Below are 15321 nucleotides of genomic sequence, written 5' to 3' on the forward strand. Positions count from 1 at the left end.
CGCGTTTTTTAACCAAATAAAAGCGTCCCTTCTTCGTGCCCACACCTGAGGGGCGTGGGGGATGGAGGCGTATCACGGGCTTCGTGGAGGAGAAACAGTGCTTTGCACATAGTAAGCGCTTAGCAAATGCCGTCATTATTTTATGTATTATGTCTTGGGAGGGGTCTGGGGCAGCCGGGAAGGGGTTGGGGCAGAGCAAGGAGGACAGGGATGGGAGAAACGGTCCCCGCCTCCCATCACTGGCTGGAATTTTCCCCGGGCACCGGGCTGCCCTCTTGAACCCGGGGCCCCGAGGCCTGGTAAGGAAGAGGAGAAAGGGGCGATGCCCCAGAATGGGAGAAAGTACAATCTCCCCGCTTCTCTGAGACAGTCTGGGGGGTCCGTGTCGGAGGATCCCCCACCCCCGGGCCTGCAGACCCTCAGATGGGGCACGGGAGAGTCGGGTCTTGCCCGATGATGGCACCTGGCTGGTCTCTCCCGGGGGCCGGGGAAGCCACTCTGGTCACATCATCATCATCAATCGTATTTATTGAGCGCTTACTGTGTGCAGAGCACTGTACTAAGCGCTTGGGAAGTCCAAGTTGGCAACATATAGAGCCGGTCCCTACCCAACAGTGGGCTCACAGTCTAAAAGAACGGCCCCTCAACCCCTGGTCTTCCCCCACTGTGCAGCCAACAGAAGCGAGGGCCTGGAGAAGCGGCATGGCCTACTGGTTCAATCAATCAATCAATCAATCGTATTTATTGAGCGCTTACTGTGTGCAGAGCACTGGACTAAGCGCTTGGGAAGCCCAAGTCGGCAACATAGAGAGACGGTCCCTACCCAACAGTGGGCTCACGGGAGTCAGAAGGACCTGGGTTCTGTTCCCAGCTCCATTCATTCAGTCAGTCAGTCGTATTTATTGAGCGCTTACTGTGTGCGGAGCACTGTACTAAGCGCTTGGGAAGTCCAAGTTGGCAACATATAGAGACGGTCCCTACCCAACAGTGGGCTCGCAGTCTAGAAGCTGCCCCGTGACCTCCGGGTGGGCCACTTAAAACTTCTTTGGGCTTCTGACCTCATCTATAAAAGTAGGATTAAAACTGGGTCAGGTACTGTGTCCAACCTGATTAACTTCCATCCGCCCCAGCACTTAGTACAGTGCTTGGCGGATGACAAGGGCTTAAAAAGTGCCATAAAAAGGGGGCTGGGGGCATTCGGCAAGTCACTTCACTGCCCTGAGCCTCAGTTCCCTCATCTGGAAAATGGGGATTAAGACTGTGAGCCCCCCGTGGGACAAGCTGATCACTTTGTAATCTCCCCAGCGCTTAGAACAGTGCTTTGCACATAGTAAGCGCGTAATAAATGTCATTATTATTATTATTATTTGGACCCCAGTGGGAGCCACATAGGGTTTCCAGAAGGGACTGATGCCGAGCTGCCATTTTGCTTCCGCATATCCCCTTCCCTCCCTCCTGCCCCAACCCACCCGTCCGGACAGCCGGAGATCTGCCTAACGTGTCAAAGTCCCCAGATGATGAAATAATAAAAATAATAACGGTATTTGTTAAGCGCTTACTATGCTCGAAGCACTGTTCTAAGTGCTGGGCGGGATACAAGGTGATTTGGTTGTCCCATGTGGGGCTCACAGCCTTAAAACCCATTTTACGGATGAGGTAACCGAGGAACAGAGAAGCTAAGTGGCTTACCCAGCTGACAAGTGGCTGAGCCGGGATTTGAACCCATGACCCCTGGCTCCCAAGCCCACGCTCTTTCCACTGAGCCAGGCTCATTCCCATCCAGTGCTTAGAACAGTGCTTTGCACAGAGTAATCAATCAATCGTATTTATTGAGCGCTTACTATGTGCAGAGCACTGTACTAAGCGCTTGGGAAGTACAAATTGGCAACACGTAGAGACAGTCCCTACCCAACAGTGGGCTCACAGTCTAAAAGGGGGAGACAGAGAACAGAACCAAACATACCAACAAAATAAAATAAATAGGATAGAAATGTACAAGTAAAATAAATAAATAAATAAATAAATAGAGTACCATTATTATTATTATTATGAATGAAATGAATTCATTCCTTCAGCCGTATGTATTGAGTGCTTATTGTGTACAGCGCGGCTCAGTGGAAAGAGCCCGGGCTTTGGAGTCAGAGGTCAGGGGTTCAAATCCCGGCTCCGCCAGTTGTCAGCCGGGTGACTTTGGGCAAGTCACTTCACTTCTCTGGGCCTCAGTTCCCTCATCTGTAAAATGGGGATGAAGACTGGGAGCCCCCCGGGGGACAACCTGATCACTTTGTATCCCCCCAACCGCTTAGAACAGTGCTTTGCACATAGTAAGCGCTTAACAAATGCCAACATTATTATTATTATTATTATTAATAATAAATACGATTGATTGATTGATTGATTGATTGGGGCCTACCCAACTGATCCCGGGCGGGGGTCTGCCTTGCGTAACCGGTAGCCCTCTTCCTCTCACCTGGTCCTCCTAACCATAGTAATGACGGTATTTCTTAAGCGCTTACTACGTGCCAAGCACTGTTCTATGCGCTGGGGTGATCAGGTGGTCCCACGTGGGGCTCACAGTCTTCATCCCCATTTTCAGATGAGGGAACTGAGGCACAGAGAAGTGAAGCGGTTTGCCCCAGGTCACACAGCAGACCCATCAATCAATCAGTCGTATTTATTGAGCGTTTACTGTGTGCAGAGCACCGTACTAAGCGCCCGGGAAGTCCAAGTTGGCAACATATAGAGACGGTCCCTACCCAACAGTGGGCTCACAGTCTAGAAGGCCAGTGGCGGCATTAGAACCCAGGCCCGTGCTTTAGCCGTCAGGCCACGCTGCTTCCCTGATTATTCCGATTTCACCGTTGGGAAATGTTTTTATGTCTATCCCTGCCATTGGAGTGCAAGCTCCTCTGCCTCCTGAGCCCCTGCTCTTTCCACTAAGTCAGGCCGCTTCTCCCGGCCCGCTCCGGGATGGTTTAGGAAACGAGCGGAGGCCCCGGAGCCAGGGAGGTGGTGCGCGTCAGAAACTGAGTCAGCAGCCGAGGCCGCAAAACCTCCCGGCGGCCAGGGGACACTGAGGGCCCCCCCCCCGGGTCCCGCCCTGGACCGAGGGAAACTGAGGCTGGGAGGCTGAGGGTGTGGGGGACCACCCCCGGGACGGAGAAGAGGGTTCTCTGTCTCCCCCTTCTAGACTGTGAGCCCGCTGGTGGGTAGGGACCGTCTCTAGATGCTGCCAACTTGGACTTCCCAAGCGCTTAGTCCAGTGCTCTGCACACAGTAAGCGCTCAGTAAATACGATTGATTGATTGATTGAGCCCCCTTCTTAATTGGAGTCTAGACTGTGCCAGCTCCTAGGGGTGGGCCCCAAACAGGGGCCCTCGAAGGGCTGTCGGCCCCCTCCACCGTGCCCGGGGCGGCCCGAGACCGAAATCCGGTCCTCCTGGGCACCTCCCTCCCCATCATCATCATCATCATCAATCGTATTTATTGAGCGCTTACTGTGTGCAGAGCACTGGACTAAGCGCTTGGGAAGTACAAGTTGGCAACATATAGAGACAGTCCCTACCCAACAGTGGGCTCACAGTCTAAAAGGGGGAGACAGAGAACAAAACCAAACATACTAACAAAATAAAATAAATAGAATACTTCCCCTGCCTTCCCTCCTCTTCCCCCCCTCCACTTCCTTAAAAATTGTGGTATTTAAGAGCATTTATTTTTTTTTAAAAAGGTATTTGTTAAGCCCTTACTATGCGCCAGGCACTGACCTACACGCTGGGCTAGATAATAATAATAATAATGGTGATATTTGTTAAGCGCTTACTATGTGCAAAGCACTGTTCTAAGCGCTGGGGAGGTTACAAGGTGATCGTGTTGTCCCACGGGGGGCTCACAGTCTTCATCTCCTTTTTACAGATGAGGGAACTGAGGCTCAGAGAATCTATCAATCATATTGATTGAGCGCTTACTGTGTGCAGAGCACTGTACTAAGCGCTTGGGAAGTCCAAGTTGGCAACATCTAGAGACGGTCCCTACCCAACAGTGGGCTCACAGTCTAAAAGGGGGAGACAGAGAACAAAACCAAACATACTAACAAAATAAAAGAAATAGAATACTTCCCCTGCCTCCCCTCCGCTTCCCCCCCTCCACTTCCTTAAAAATTGTGGTATTTAAGAGCATTTCTTTTTTTAAAAAAAGGTATTTGTTAAGCCCTTACTATGTGCCAGGCACTGACCAACACGCTGGGCTAGATAGTAATAATAATAATAATGGTGATATTTGTTAAGCGCTTACTATGTGCAAAGCACTGTTCTAAGCACTGGGGAGGTTACAAGGGGATCATGTTGTCCCACGGGGGGCTCACAGTCTTCATCCCCATTTTACAGATGAGGGAACTGAGGCTCAGAGAAGCAATCAATCGTATTTATTGAGCGCTTACTGTGTGCAGAGCACCGGCCTAAGCGCTTGGGAAGTACTAGTTGGCAACCTATAGAGACAGTCATCATCATCATCAATCATATTTATTGAGCGCTTACTGTGTGCAGAGCACTGTACTAAGCGCTTGGGAAGTCCAAGTTGGCAACCTATAGAGACGGTCCCTACCCAACCGTGGGCTCACAGTCTAGAAGGGGGAGACAGACAACAAAACCAAACATATTAACAAAATGAATAGAAGTGAAGTGCCCAAGGTCGCACAGCAGACGTGTGGCGGGGCCGGGATTCGAACCCATGACTTCTAGCTCTAAAGCCCGGGCTCTTTCCACTGAGCCGCGCCGCTTCTAGAAGCTAATCAGGTTGGAAAGATAAATCAGCTCCCGCGTGAGTCGCCGTCTAAACAGGAGGGAGGATGGGTGTTGAATCCCCATTCTGCGGATGAGGAAACTGAGGCCCAGGGAAGTGAAGTGACTGACCGACGTGGTTTTTCTTTTCCTCATCTTCCACTCCCTTCTGCGTCGCCCTGACTCGCTCCCTTTATTCATCCTCCCCTCCCAGCCCCACAGCGCTTACGTCTGTATCCGTCATCTAGATTTCTATTAGTATTTCGATTACTATATTCTATTAGTATTTCGATTACTATATTCTATTAGTATTTCGATTACGATATTCTATTAGTATTTCTAAATACGATTGATTGATAGCGCCTGCCTCCCCCTCTGGACCGTAAGCTGGCTTTGGGCAGGGAACGGGTCCGCCGTGTTGTTGCAGTGTACTCTCCCAAGCGCTTAGTACAGTGCTCTTCGCGCAGTAGGCGCTCAGCGCATCGATCCCAGCGGACAGGCGTGAGCCGCGTGTGGGGCAGCAGACGAGGGGGTGAGAACAGCAGCGCGGCTCGGTGGAAAGAGCCCGGGCTTTGGAGTCAGAGGTCATGGGTTCAAATCCCGACTCTGCCAATTGTCAGCCGGGTGACTTTGGGCAGGTCACTTCACTTCTCTGGGCCTCAGTTCCCTCATCTGGAAAATGGGGATGAAGACTGTGAGCCCCCCATGGGACAACCTGATCGCCTTGTATCCCCCCAGCGCTTAGAACAGTGCTTTGCACATAGTAAGTGCTTAATAAGTGCCATTATTATTATTAAATCCTGGCTCCGCCAATTCTCAACCGTGTGACTTTGGGCAAGTCACTTCTCTGTGCCTCATCTGGAAAATGGGGATGAAGACTGTGAGCCCAACGTGGGACAACCCGATCACCTTGTAACCCCCAGCACTTAGAACAGTGCTTTGCACATAGTAAGCGCTTAATAAATGCCATTATTATTATTATTAAATCCTGGCTCCACCAATTGTCAACTGTGTGAGTTTGGGCAAGTCACTTCTCTGTGCCTCAGTTCCCTCATCTGTAAAATGGGGATTAAGACTGTGAGCCCCCCCCGTGGGACAACCCGATCACCCTGTAACCTCCCCAGCGCTTAGAACAGTGCTTTGCACATAGTAAGCGCTTAATAAATGCCATTATTATTATTATCAAATCCCGGCTCCACCAATTGTCAACCGTGTGACTTTGGGCAAGTCACTTCTCTGGGCCGCAGTTCCCTCATCTGTAAAATGGGGATTAAGACTGTGAGCCCCACGTGGGACAACCCAATCACCTTGTATCCCCCAGCGCTTAGAACAGTGCTTTGCACATAGTAAGTGCTTAATAAATGCCACTATTATTATTATTAAATCCTGGCTCCGCCAATTGTCAACCGTGTGACTTTGGGCAAGTCACTTCTCTGGGCCTCAGTTCCCTCATCTGGAAAATGGGGATTAAGACTGTGAGCCCCACGTGGGACAACCCGATCACCTTGTAACCCCCCAGCGCTTAGAACAGTGCTTTGCACATAGTAAGCGCTTAATAAATGCCATTATTATTATTATCAAATCCCGGCTCCACCAATTGTCAACCGTGTGACTTTGGGCAAGTCACTTCTCTGGGCCGCAGTTCCCTCATCTGTAAAATGGGGATTAAGACTGTGAGCCCCACGTGGGACAACCCAATCACCTTGTATCCCCCAGCGCTTAGAACAGTGCTTTGCACATAGTAAGTGCTTAATAAATGCCACTATTATTATTATTAAATCCCGGCTCCGCCAATTGTCAACTGTGTGACTTTGGGCAAGTCACTTCTCTGGGCCTCAATTCCCTCATCTGGAAAATGGGGATGAAGACTGTGAGCCCCACGTGGGACAACCCGATCGCCTTGTATCCCCCCAGCGCTTAGAACAGTGCTTTGCACATAGTAAGCGCTTAATAAATGCCATTATTATTATTATCAAATCCCGGTTCCACCAATTGTCAACTGTGTGAGTTTGGGCAAGTCACTTCTCTGTGCCGCAGTTCCCTCATCTGGAAAATGGGGATGAAGACTGTGAGCCCCGCATGGGACAACCTGATCGCCTTGTAACCCCCCAGCGCTCAGAACAGTGCTTGGCACATAGTAAGCGCTTAACAAATACCATTATTAAAAAAAAACCAGGTCCTCCGACTCCGGGCCCGGGCGCTTTGCACTAGGCCTCGCCGCTTCCTTTCCCGGTCCTGGTCGGGCCCCTTCCCTCGCCCAGGGCCGGGGGTGGCGGGTGAGTCAGGCCGGGAAGTGGGGCAGCGGCGGAGTCGGCGGGGCCGATACGGGGCCGGGCCGGGCCCGTACGGAGGGGGCGGCCGCCTAGGCCTCTCACCGCGTCACGGGGAAAGTCCTGCAAGTGCCAACAGGCCTCTGACATGAAAGGGAAAACTGCAGAGTAATGGGGCCTAGGCCGGGGCCACGCGGTTAATTACAGGGCCCGGGCCGGCCCGGAGCGTCCGCGCTCATTAGAGGGCCACTACAGAGGCCCCCAGTACGGCCGGCCGGCCCTGGGCATAAGGGGTCCGGACGGGAGGGGACAGGGCCGGACAGCTCTGGAGAAATGATAATAATATTCGTTAATAATAATAATAATAATAATAATGGCATTTATTAAGTGCTTACTATGTGCAAAGCACTGTTCTAAGCGCTGGGGAGGTTACAAGGTGATCCGGTTGTCCCATGTGGGGCTCACAGTCTTAATCCCCATTTTGCAGCTGAGGTAACTAAGGCACAGAGAAGTTAAGTGACTTGCCCAGTGTTACACAGATGACAACTGGTGGAGCCGAGATTTGAACCCGTGACCTCTGACTCCGAAGCCCATGCTCTTTCCATTGAGCCACGCTGCTTCTCATTGAGTGCGTTAGGCGCTCAACTGTGTACCTAGCAGTCTACTAAGCGTTGAGGTAGTAAGCGCTCAATAAATACGGCTGAATGAATGAATGAATGAAGAAAAGGAAATCGAGTTATGTTTGGTTTTGTTCTCCGTCTCCCCCTTTTAGACTGTGAGCCCGCTGTTGGGTAGGGACCGTCTCTCTATGTTGCCAACTTGGACTTCCCAAGCGCTTAGTACAGTGCCCTGCACACAGTAAGCGCTCAGTAAATACGAGTGATTGATTGATTGAGTGCCACCTGGGGCTCACAGACTAAGTAGTCCCTGCCGCCCCTTCCCAAATAATAATAATAACGACAGCGCTTATTACAATGTGCCAAGCACCGTTCGAAGCGCCGGGGAGGTTACAAGGTGAGCAGGTTGGCCCACGGGGGGCTCACGGTCTTCATCCCCACTTTACAGATGAGGGAACTGAGGCGCAGAGAAGTGAAGTCACTGTTCGAAGCGCCGGGGAGGTTGCAAGGTGATCAGGTTGTCCCACGGGGGGCTCACAGTCTTCATCCCCATTTTACAGATGAGGGAACTGAGGCGCAGAGAAGTGAAGTCACCGTTCGAAGCGCCGGGGAGGTTGCAAGGTGAGCAGGTTGTCCCACGGGGGGCTCACAGTCTTCATCCCCATTTTACAGATGAGGTCACTGAGGCGCAGAGAAGTGAAGTCACTGTTCTAAGCGCCGGGGAGGTTGCAAGGTGAGCAGGTTGTCCCACGGGGGGGCTCACAGTCTTCATCCCCATTTTACAGATGGGGGAATTGAGGCGCAGAGAAGTGAAGTGACTTGCCCAAAGTCACACAGTTGACAAGCGGACAGGGATTGTCTCTTTAGTACTGTATCGTGCTTTCCCAAGCGCTTAGTACGGTGCTTGGCACACAATAATAATGATGGCATTTTTTAAGCGCTTACTATGTGCCAAGCACTGTTCTAAGCGCTGGGGAGGTTGCAAGGTGAGCAGGTTGTCCCACGGAGGGCTCACAGTCTTCATCCCCATTTTACAGATGAGATCACTGAGGCACAGAGAAGTGAAGTCACTGTTCTAAGCGCCGGGGAGGTTACAAGGTGAGCAGGTTGTCCCCCGGTGGGCTCACAGTCTTCATCCCCATTTTACAGATGAGGGAATTGAGGCCCAGAGAAGTGAAATGACTTGACCAAAGTCACACAGTTGACAAGTGGCGGAGTGGGGATTTGAACCCATGACCTCTGACTCCAAAGCCCGGGATCTTTCCACTGAGCCACGCTGCTTCCCAAAGCCGGGGGTCCCGGGGTCCGAGTCTGGCTGTGAGGCGGTCACTCATTCATTCAACCGTATTTATCGAGCGCTTACTGTGTGCCGAGCACTGTACTAAGCGCTTGGGAAGTCCAAGTTGGCAACATATAGAGACGGTCCCTACCTGACAACAAGCTCACAGTCTAGAAGCAGCGTGGCTCCCTGGAAAGAGCCCGGGCTTTGGAGTCCGAGGTCATGGGTTCCAATCCTGACTCTGCCAATTGTCAGCTGTGTGTCACAACTTCTCTGTGCCTCAGTTCCCTCATCTAGTAAAATGGGGATGAAGACTGTGATCCCCACGTGGGACAACCTGATCACCTTGTAACCTCCCCAGCGCTTAGAACAGTGCTTTGTACCTAGTAAGCGCTTAATAAATGCCATCATTATAATTAGAAGGGGGAGACGGGAAAGTGAGGTGAACCCTCCCGCCGACCCCCACGCACACACTCACACACGTCTAATGCGCCGGTAACTGTGCTGTTTGTTAGGCGCTTACTACGTTCCATCATCATCATCATCAATCGTATTTATTGAGCGCTTACTATGTGCAGAGCACCGTACTAAGCGCTTGGGAAGTACAAATTGGCAACATCTAAAGACAGTCCCTACCCAACAGTGGGCTCACCGTCTAAAATGGGGGAGACAGAGAACAAAACCAAACATACTAACAAAATAAAATAAATAGAATAGATATCAATCAATCAATCAATCAATCGTATTTATTGAGCGCTTACTATGTGCAGAGCACTGTACTAAGCGCTTGGGAAGTACAAATTGGCAACACATAGAGACAGTCCCTACCCAACAGTGGGCTCACAGTCTAAAAGGGGGAGACAGAGAACAGAACCAAACATACCAACAAAATAAAATAAATAGGATAGAAATGTACAAGTAAAATAAATAAATAAATAGAGTAATAAATATGTACAACCATATATACATATATACAGGTGCTGTGGGGAAGGGAAGGGGGTAAGATGGGGAGGATGGAGAGGGGGGCGAGGGGGAGAGGAAGGAAGGGGCTCACTTCCAAGCGCTGTACTTAACACTGAGGTAGATACAGGCTAACCAGATTCATTCATTCAGTCAGTCGTATTTATTGAGCGCTTACTGTGTGCAGAGCACTGGACTAAGCGCTTGGGAAGTCCAAGTTGGTACCAAAGATCCCCCAGGGGGGCTCGCAGTCTAAGGGGGAGGGAGGATGGAGAAGAAAAGTGACAAGTCGCCTCAAGTCACGCAGAAGGCGAGTGGCGGTGGCTGGATTAGTCCTCGGTTTCCCCAACTCCCAAGCCCCGGGCGCTTCCCACTGGGCAGTGCCCTAGATAAGGGCCCAGGCCCAGACAGGTCTGGGCTGAGACTCAATCCCTCTAGATGGGAAGCTCCCTGGGGGCCCACCGTTGGGTAGGGACTGTCTCTCTATGTTGCCAAGCGCTTAGTACAGTGCTCTGCACACAGTAAGCGCTCAATAGATACGATTGATTGATTGATTGGGGGCTAGGGGACATGTTTTGTTGCCCGTCTCCCCCCTCCTAAGCATTCACTCATTCATTCAATCGTGTTTATTGAGCACTTACTGTGTGCAGAGCCACTGGACTAAGCGCTTGGGAAGTCCAAGTTGGCAACATCGAGAGGCGGTCCCCACCCGACAGTGGGCTCACGGTCTAGAAGATGATACTGATGGTATTTATTAAGCGCTTACTATGTGCAAAGCACTGTTCGAAGCGCTGGGGAGGTTACAAGGTGAGCAGGTTGGCCCACGGGGGGCTCAGGGTTTTAATCCCCATTTTCCAGATGAGGGAACTGGGGCCCAGAGAAGTGAAGAATAGAATAAATAGAATTAATAAATAATAGAATATTTATTCTATTTATTTTATTTTGTTAATATGTTTTGTTCTCTGTCTCCCCCTTCTAGACTGTGAGCCCACTGTTGGGTAGGGACTGTCTCTGTATGTTGCCAACTTGTACTTCCCAAGCGCTTAGTACAGTGCTCTGCGCACAGGAAGCGCTCAATAAATACGATTGAATGAATGAAGTGACTTGCCCAAAGTCACCCATCTGACAGTTGGCGGAGCTGGGATTTGAACCCGTGACCTCTGACTCCAAAGCCCGGGCTCTTTCCACTGAGCCTTAATGCTTCTCCTAGACTGTGAGCCCCTTGTCGGGTAGGGACCGTCTCTATATGTTGCCCATTTGGACTTCCCAAGCGCTTAGTCCAGTGCTCTGCACCCAGAAAGCGCTCAATAAATACGGTTGAATGAATGAACTCCATTGTAGGCCCTCTCCCAGGCGCTCAGAACAGCGCTCCGCACACAGTGAGCGCTCCATGAAGACCGTCGATTGATAGTCACTCATTCATTCATTCAATCGTGCTTACTGTGTGCAGAGCACTGTACTAAGCGCTTGGGAAGTCCAAGTTGGCAACATATAGAGACGGTCCCTACCCAACAGTGGGCTCACAGTCTAGAAGTGAAGAGAAGCAGCGTGGCTCAGTGGAAAGAGCCTGGGCTTTGGAGTCAGAGGTCATGGGATCGAATCCCGGCTCCACCACATGTCTGCTGTGTGACCTTGGGCAAGTCACTTAATTTCTCTGAGCCTCAGTTCCCTCATCTGTAAAATGGGGATTAATCAATCAATCGTATTTATTGAGCGCTTACTGTGTGCAGAGCACTGTACTAAGCACTTGGGAAGTACAAGTTGGCAACATATAGAGACAGTCCCTACCCAACAGTGGGCTCACAGTCTAAAAGGGGGAGACGGAGAACAAAAACCAAACATACTAACAAAATAAAATCAATAGAATAGATATGTACAAGTAAAATAAATAAATAGAGTAATAAATATGTAGAGACATATATACATATATACAGGTGCTGTGGGGAAGGGAAGGAGTAAGATGGGGGGATGGAGGGGGACGAGGGGGAGAGGAAGGAAGGGGCTGAGTGTGGGAAGGCCTCCTGGAGGAGGTGAGCTCTCAGTAGGGCCTTGAAGGGAGGAAGAGAGCTAGCTTGGCGGATGGGCAGAGGGACTGGGGGCATTCCAGGCCCGGGGGAGGACGTGGGCCGGGGGTCGACGGCGGGACAGGCGAGAATGAGGCCTAACGGTGAGGAGGTGAGCGGCGGCAGAGGAGCGGAGGGTGCGGGCTGGGCTGGAGAAGGACAGAAGGGAGGGGAGGTAAGGAGGGGGCCAGGGGATGGATGGACAGCCCTGAAGCCCAGGGTGAGGAGTTTCTGCCTGATGCGCAGGTTGATGTTTGGTTTTGTCTCCCCCTTTTAGACTGTAAGCCCACTGTTGGGTAGGAACTGTATATGTTGCCAATTTGTACTTCCCAAGCACTTAGTCCAGTGCTCTGCACACAGGAAGCACTCAATAAATACGATTGATTGATTGATTGATTGATTGGTAGCCACTGGAGATTTTTGAGGACTAAGACTGTGAGCCCCACGTGGGACAACTTGATCACCTTGTATCCCCCCCACTGCTTAGAACAGTGCTCTGCACATAGTAAGCGCTCAATAAATACGATTGATTGATTGATTGATTGGTAGCCACTGGAGATTTTCGAGGACTAAGACTGTGAGCCCCACGTGGAGCAACTTGATCACCTTGTATCCCCCCCGGTGCTTAGAACAGTGCCGTGCACATAGTAAGCGCTTAACAAATGCCATCATCATTATTATTATTATTATTAAAAGAAAAACGGAAGGGGAGGGAGGGGCGCCTGTGCGTGTCCGCACACCTGGGTTTCTCAGCCGTCTCCGCCATCGCCTTCAAGGACCAGCCGGAAAGGGCGCGGGCCGGGAATGGGGGGGGACGGAGAAGGGGGGGCCGCCCCTCGGGATCCCGCCCCGTTCCCGCCCCGTCCCGCCCCGCTCCGGGGCAGGACGCCCAGCCAAAAGCCGGGGCCGGGCGCGGGTGGCGAGCAGAGCCGGCCCGTCTTCCCTCCCAGGTGCCCGGGAGCCTCCGCTTCCTCCCGCTCTTCTCCTCCTCCTCCTCCTCCTCCTCCTCTTCCCGAGCCATGGAGCGAGCCAGCCTGATCCAGAAGGCCAAGCTGGCCGAGCAGGCCGAGCGCTACGAGGACATGGCGGCCTTCATGAAGGCCGCGGTGGAGCGCGGCGAGGAGCTGAGCTGCGAGGAGCGGAACCTGCTGTCGGTGGCCTACAAGAACGTGGTGGGCAGCCAGCGGGGCGCCTGGAGGGTCCTCAGCAGCATCGAGCACAGGGGCCCCGAGGAAGGCGGCGAGGAGCGGGGCCCCGAGGCCCGGGAATACCGGGAGAAGGTGGAGGCCGAGCTGCGGGCCGTGTGCGGTGCCGTCCTCGCCCTGCTCGACTCGCACCTCATCAAGCGGGCGGGCGACGCCGAGAGCCGCGTCTTCTACCTGAAGATGAAGGGCGACTACTACCGCTACCTGGCCGAGGTGGCCGCGGGCGACGACAAGAAGCGGACCATCGACTCGGCCCGGGGCGCCTACCAGGAGGCCATGGACATCGGCAAGAACGAGATGCCCCCGACCAACCCCATCCGCCTGGGCCTGGCCCTCAACTTCTCCGTCTTCCACTACGAGATCGCCAGCAGCCCCGAGGAGGCCATCGCGCTGGCCAAGACCACCTTCGACGAGGCCATGGCCGAACTGCACACGCTCAGCGAGGACTCCTATAAGGACAGCACGCTCATCATGCAGCTGCTCCGCGACAACCTCACCCTCTGGACGGCCGACAGCGCCGGGGAGGAAGGCGGGGAGGCCCCCGAGGACCCCCAGAGCTGAACCCCGGCCCGGCCCGAGGACTCCCCGGGGAGGCCGCCCCATCTCCCTCGTCGTCCCGCCCGGCCCGCGGCCCCAGCGCGGCAGGCCTCCCGGGGGAGGCGTCCCGGGCCGGAGGCGGGGGGCCCACCGGGGTGCGGCGGGAGGAGGTGGGCCGGCCCCCCGCCCGCCCCCCGCTCCTTCGTCGGTCCCCGGGGTCTCTGCTGGGGGAAGCAAGGGCCGGCGCGGAGGCTGCGGGACACGCGTGCGTGCGTGTGTGGTGTCTGTGTGCGCGCCCGCGCCTGACAGGGTGTCCACGTGTGTGTCTGTATGTGACAGCGTGTCTGAGTGCGTGTGACCATGTCTCCTCTCAATAAAGCTCCCCTGACGCTCCGCCCGCTGCTGTGGTCTGGTCTCCTTTGGCGGGGGGCTCGGGAGGGTGGGTCCGGGGGGTCCCTGCAGGGGTCGTGACCTGACCTCTGACCCCACGACCAGCGCCGGGGGCCGCCCCCTTCCCTCCTTCTCCTCCTCCGGGCCTCGACCGACGGCCTGCAGAGGGGACCGCCTCCGTGCAGCGGGCACAGCGGGCACCTCGGACCCTCCGCCCCCAGACGGGGCAGTTCGGGCCTGGTTGCCCGACCCTAACCCCTGCCCCCCGAGCAGCTTGGGGGGGAAGGTGGGGAGGGGGCTCCCTCTTCCCCCTCCCGGGCCGCCCAGCCCTGCCCTGCCCTTCCCACCGCCCCCTCACCCGACCGGTCTGGTGGCTTCCAGGATGCCCAGGCAGGTCCTGGGCATGCCCGTCCCGCCCCCCGGCCCCACCCGAGCACCAGCCCCTTCTTTCAGTCATTCCTTCAATCGTACTTACTGAGCGCTTACTGTGTGCTGAGCACTGGACTAAGCGCCTGGGGAGAGGACGCTGGGGCCTTCCCGTCGGGGGCTGGGAAGGGAGGAGCCCTCATTCATTCATTCATTCAGTCGTATGTATTGAGCGCTCACTGTGTGCTGAGCACTGGACTAAGCGCCTGGGGAGGGGACGCTACCACAATCAGCAGGCTGGGGCCTTCCCATCGGGGGCTGGGAAGGGAGGAGCCTTCATTCATTCATTCAATTGTACTTTTTGAGCACTTACTGTGTGCTGAGCACTGGACTAAGCGCCTGGGGAGAGGACGCGACCACAATCATTGGATTGGGGCCTTTCCGTGGGGGGCTGGGAAGGGAGGAGCCCTCCATTCATTCATTCATTCATTCAATCGTATGTATTGAGCGCTTACTGTGTGCTGAGCACTGGACTAAGCGCCTGGGGAGAGGACGCTATCACAATCAGCAGACTGGGACCTTCCCGTCGGGAGGAGCCCTCATTCATCCATCCATTCAATCATATGTATTGAGCGCTTACTTTGTGCTGAGCACTGGACTAAGCGCCTGGGGAGAGGACACTACCACAATCAGCTGACTGAGACCTTCCCGTCAGGGGCTGGGAAGGGAGGAGCCCTCATTCATTCATTCAATCGTATGTATTGAGTGCTTACTGTGTGCTGAGCACTGGACTAAGCGCCTGGGGAGAGGACGCTACCACAGTTAGCAGACTGGGATCTTCCCGTCGGGAGGAGCCCTC

At 53.7% G+C, this 15321-nt stretch overlaps 1 protein-coding gene across 1 annotated transcript; it reads left to right on the top strand.

The window, feature by feature from the left end:
• The first annotated feature begins 12983 nt into the window (after positions 1 to 12983).
• Positions 12984 to 13730, top strand: SFN (stratifin). Its single transcript, XM_038758416.1, has one exon. It carries the CDS (start codon positions 12984 to 12986, stop codon positions 13728 to 13730), a length of 747 nt encoding a protein of 248 aa, XP_038614344.1.
• The last annotated feature ends 1591 nt before the right edge of the window (positions 13731 to 15321 follow it).

This window comes from Tachyglossus aculeatus, chromosome 16 (assembly GCF_015852505.1).
Source record: "Tachyglossus aculeatus isolate mTacAcu1 chromosome 16, mTacAcu1.pri, whole genome shotgun sequence".
NCBI lineage: Eukaryota > Metazoa > Chordata > Mammalia > Monotremata > Tachyglossidae > Tachyglossus > Tachyglossus aculeatus.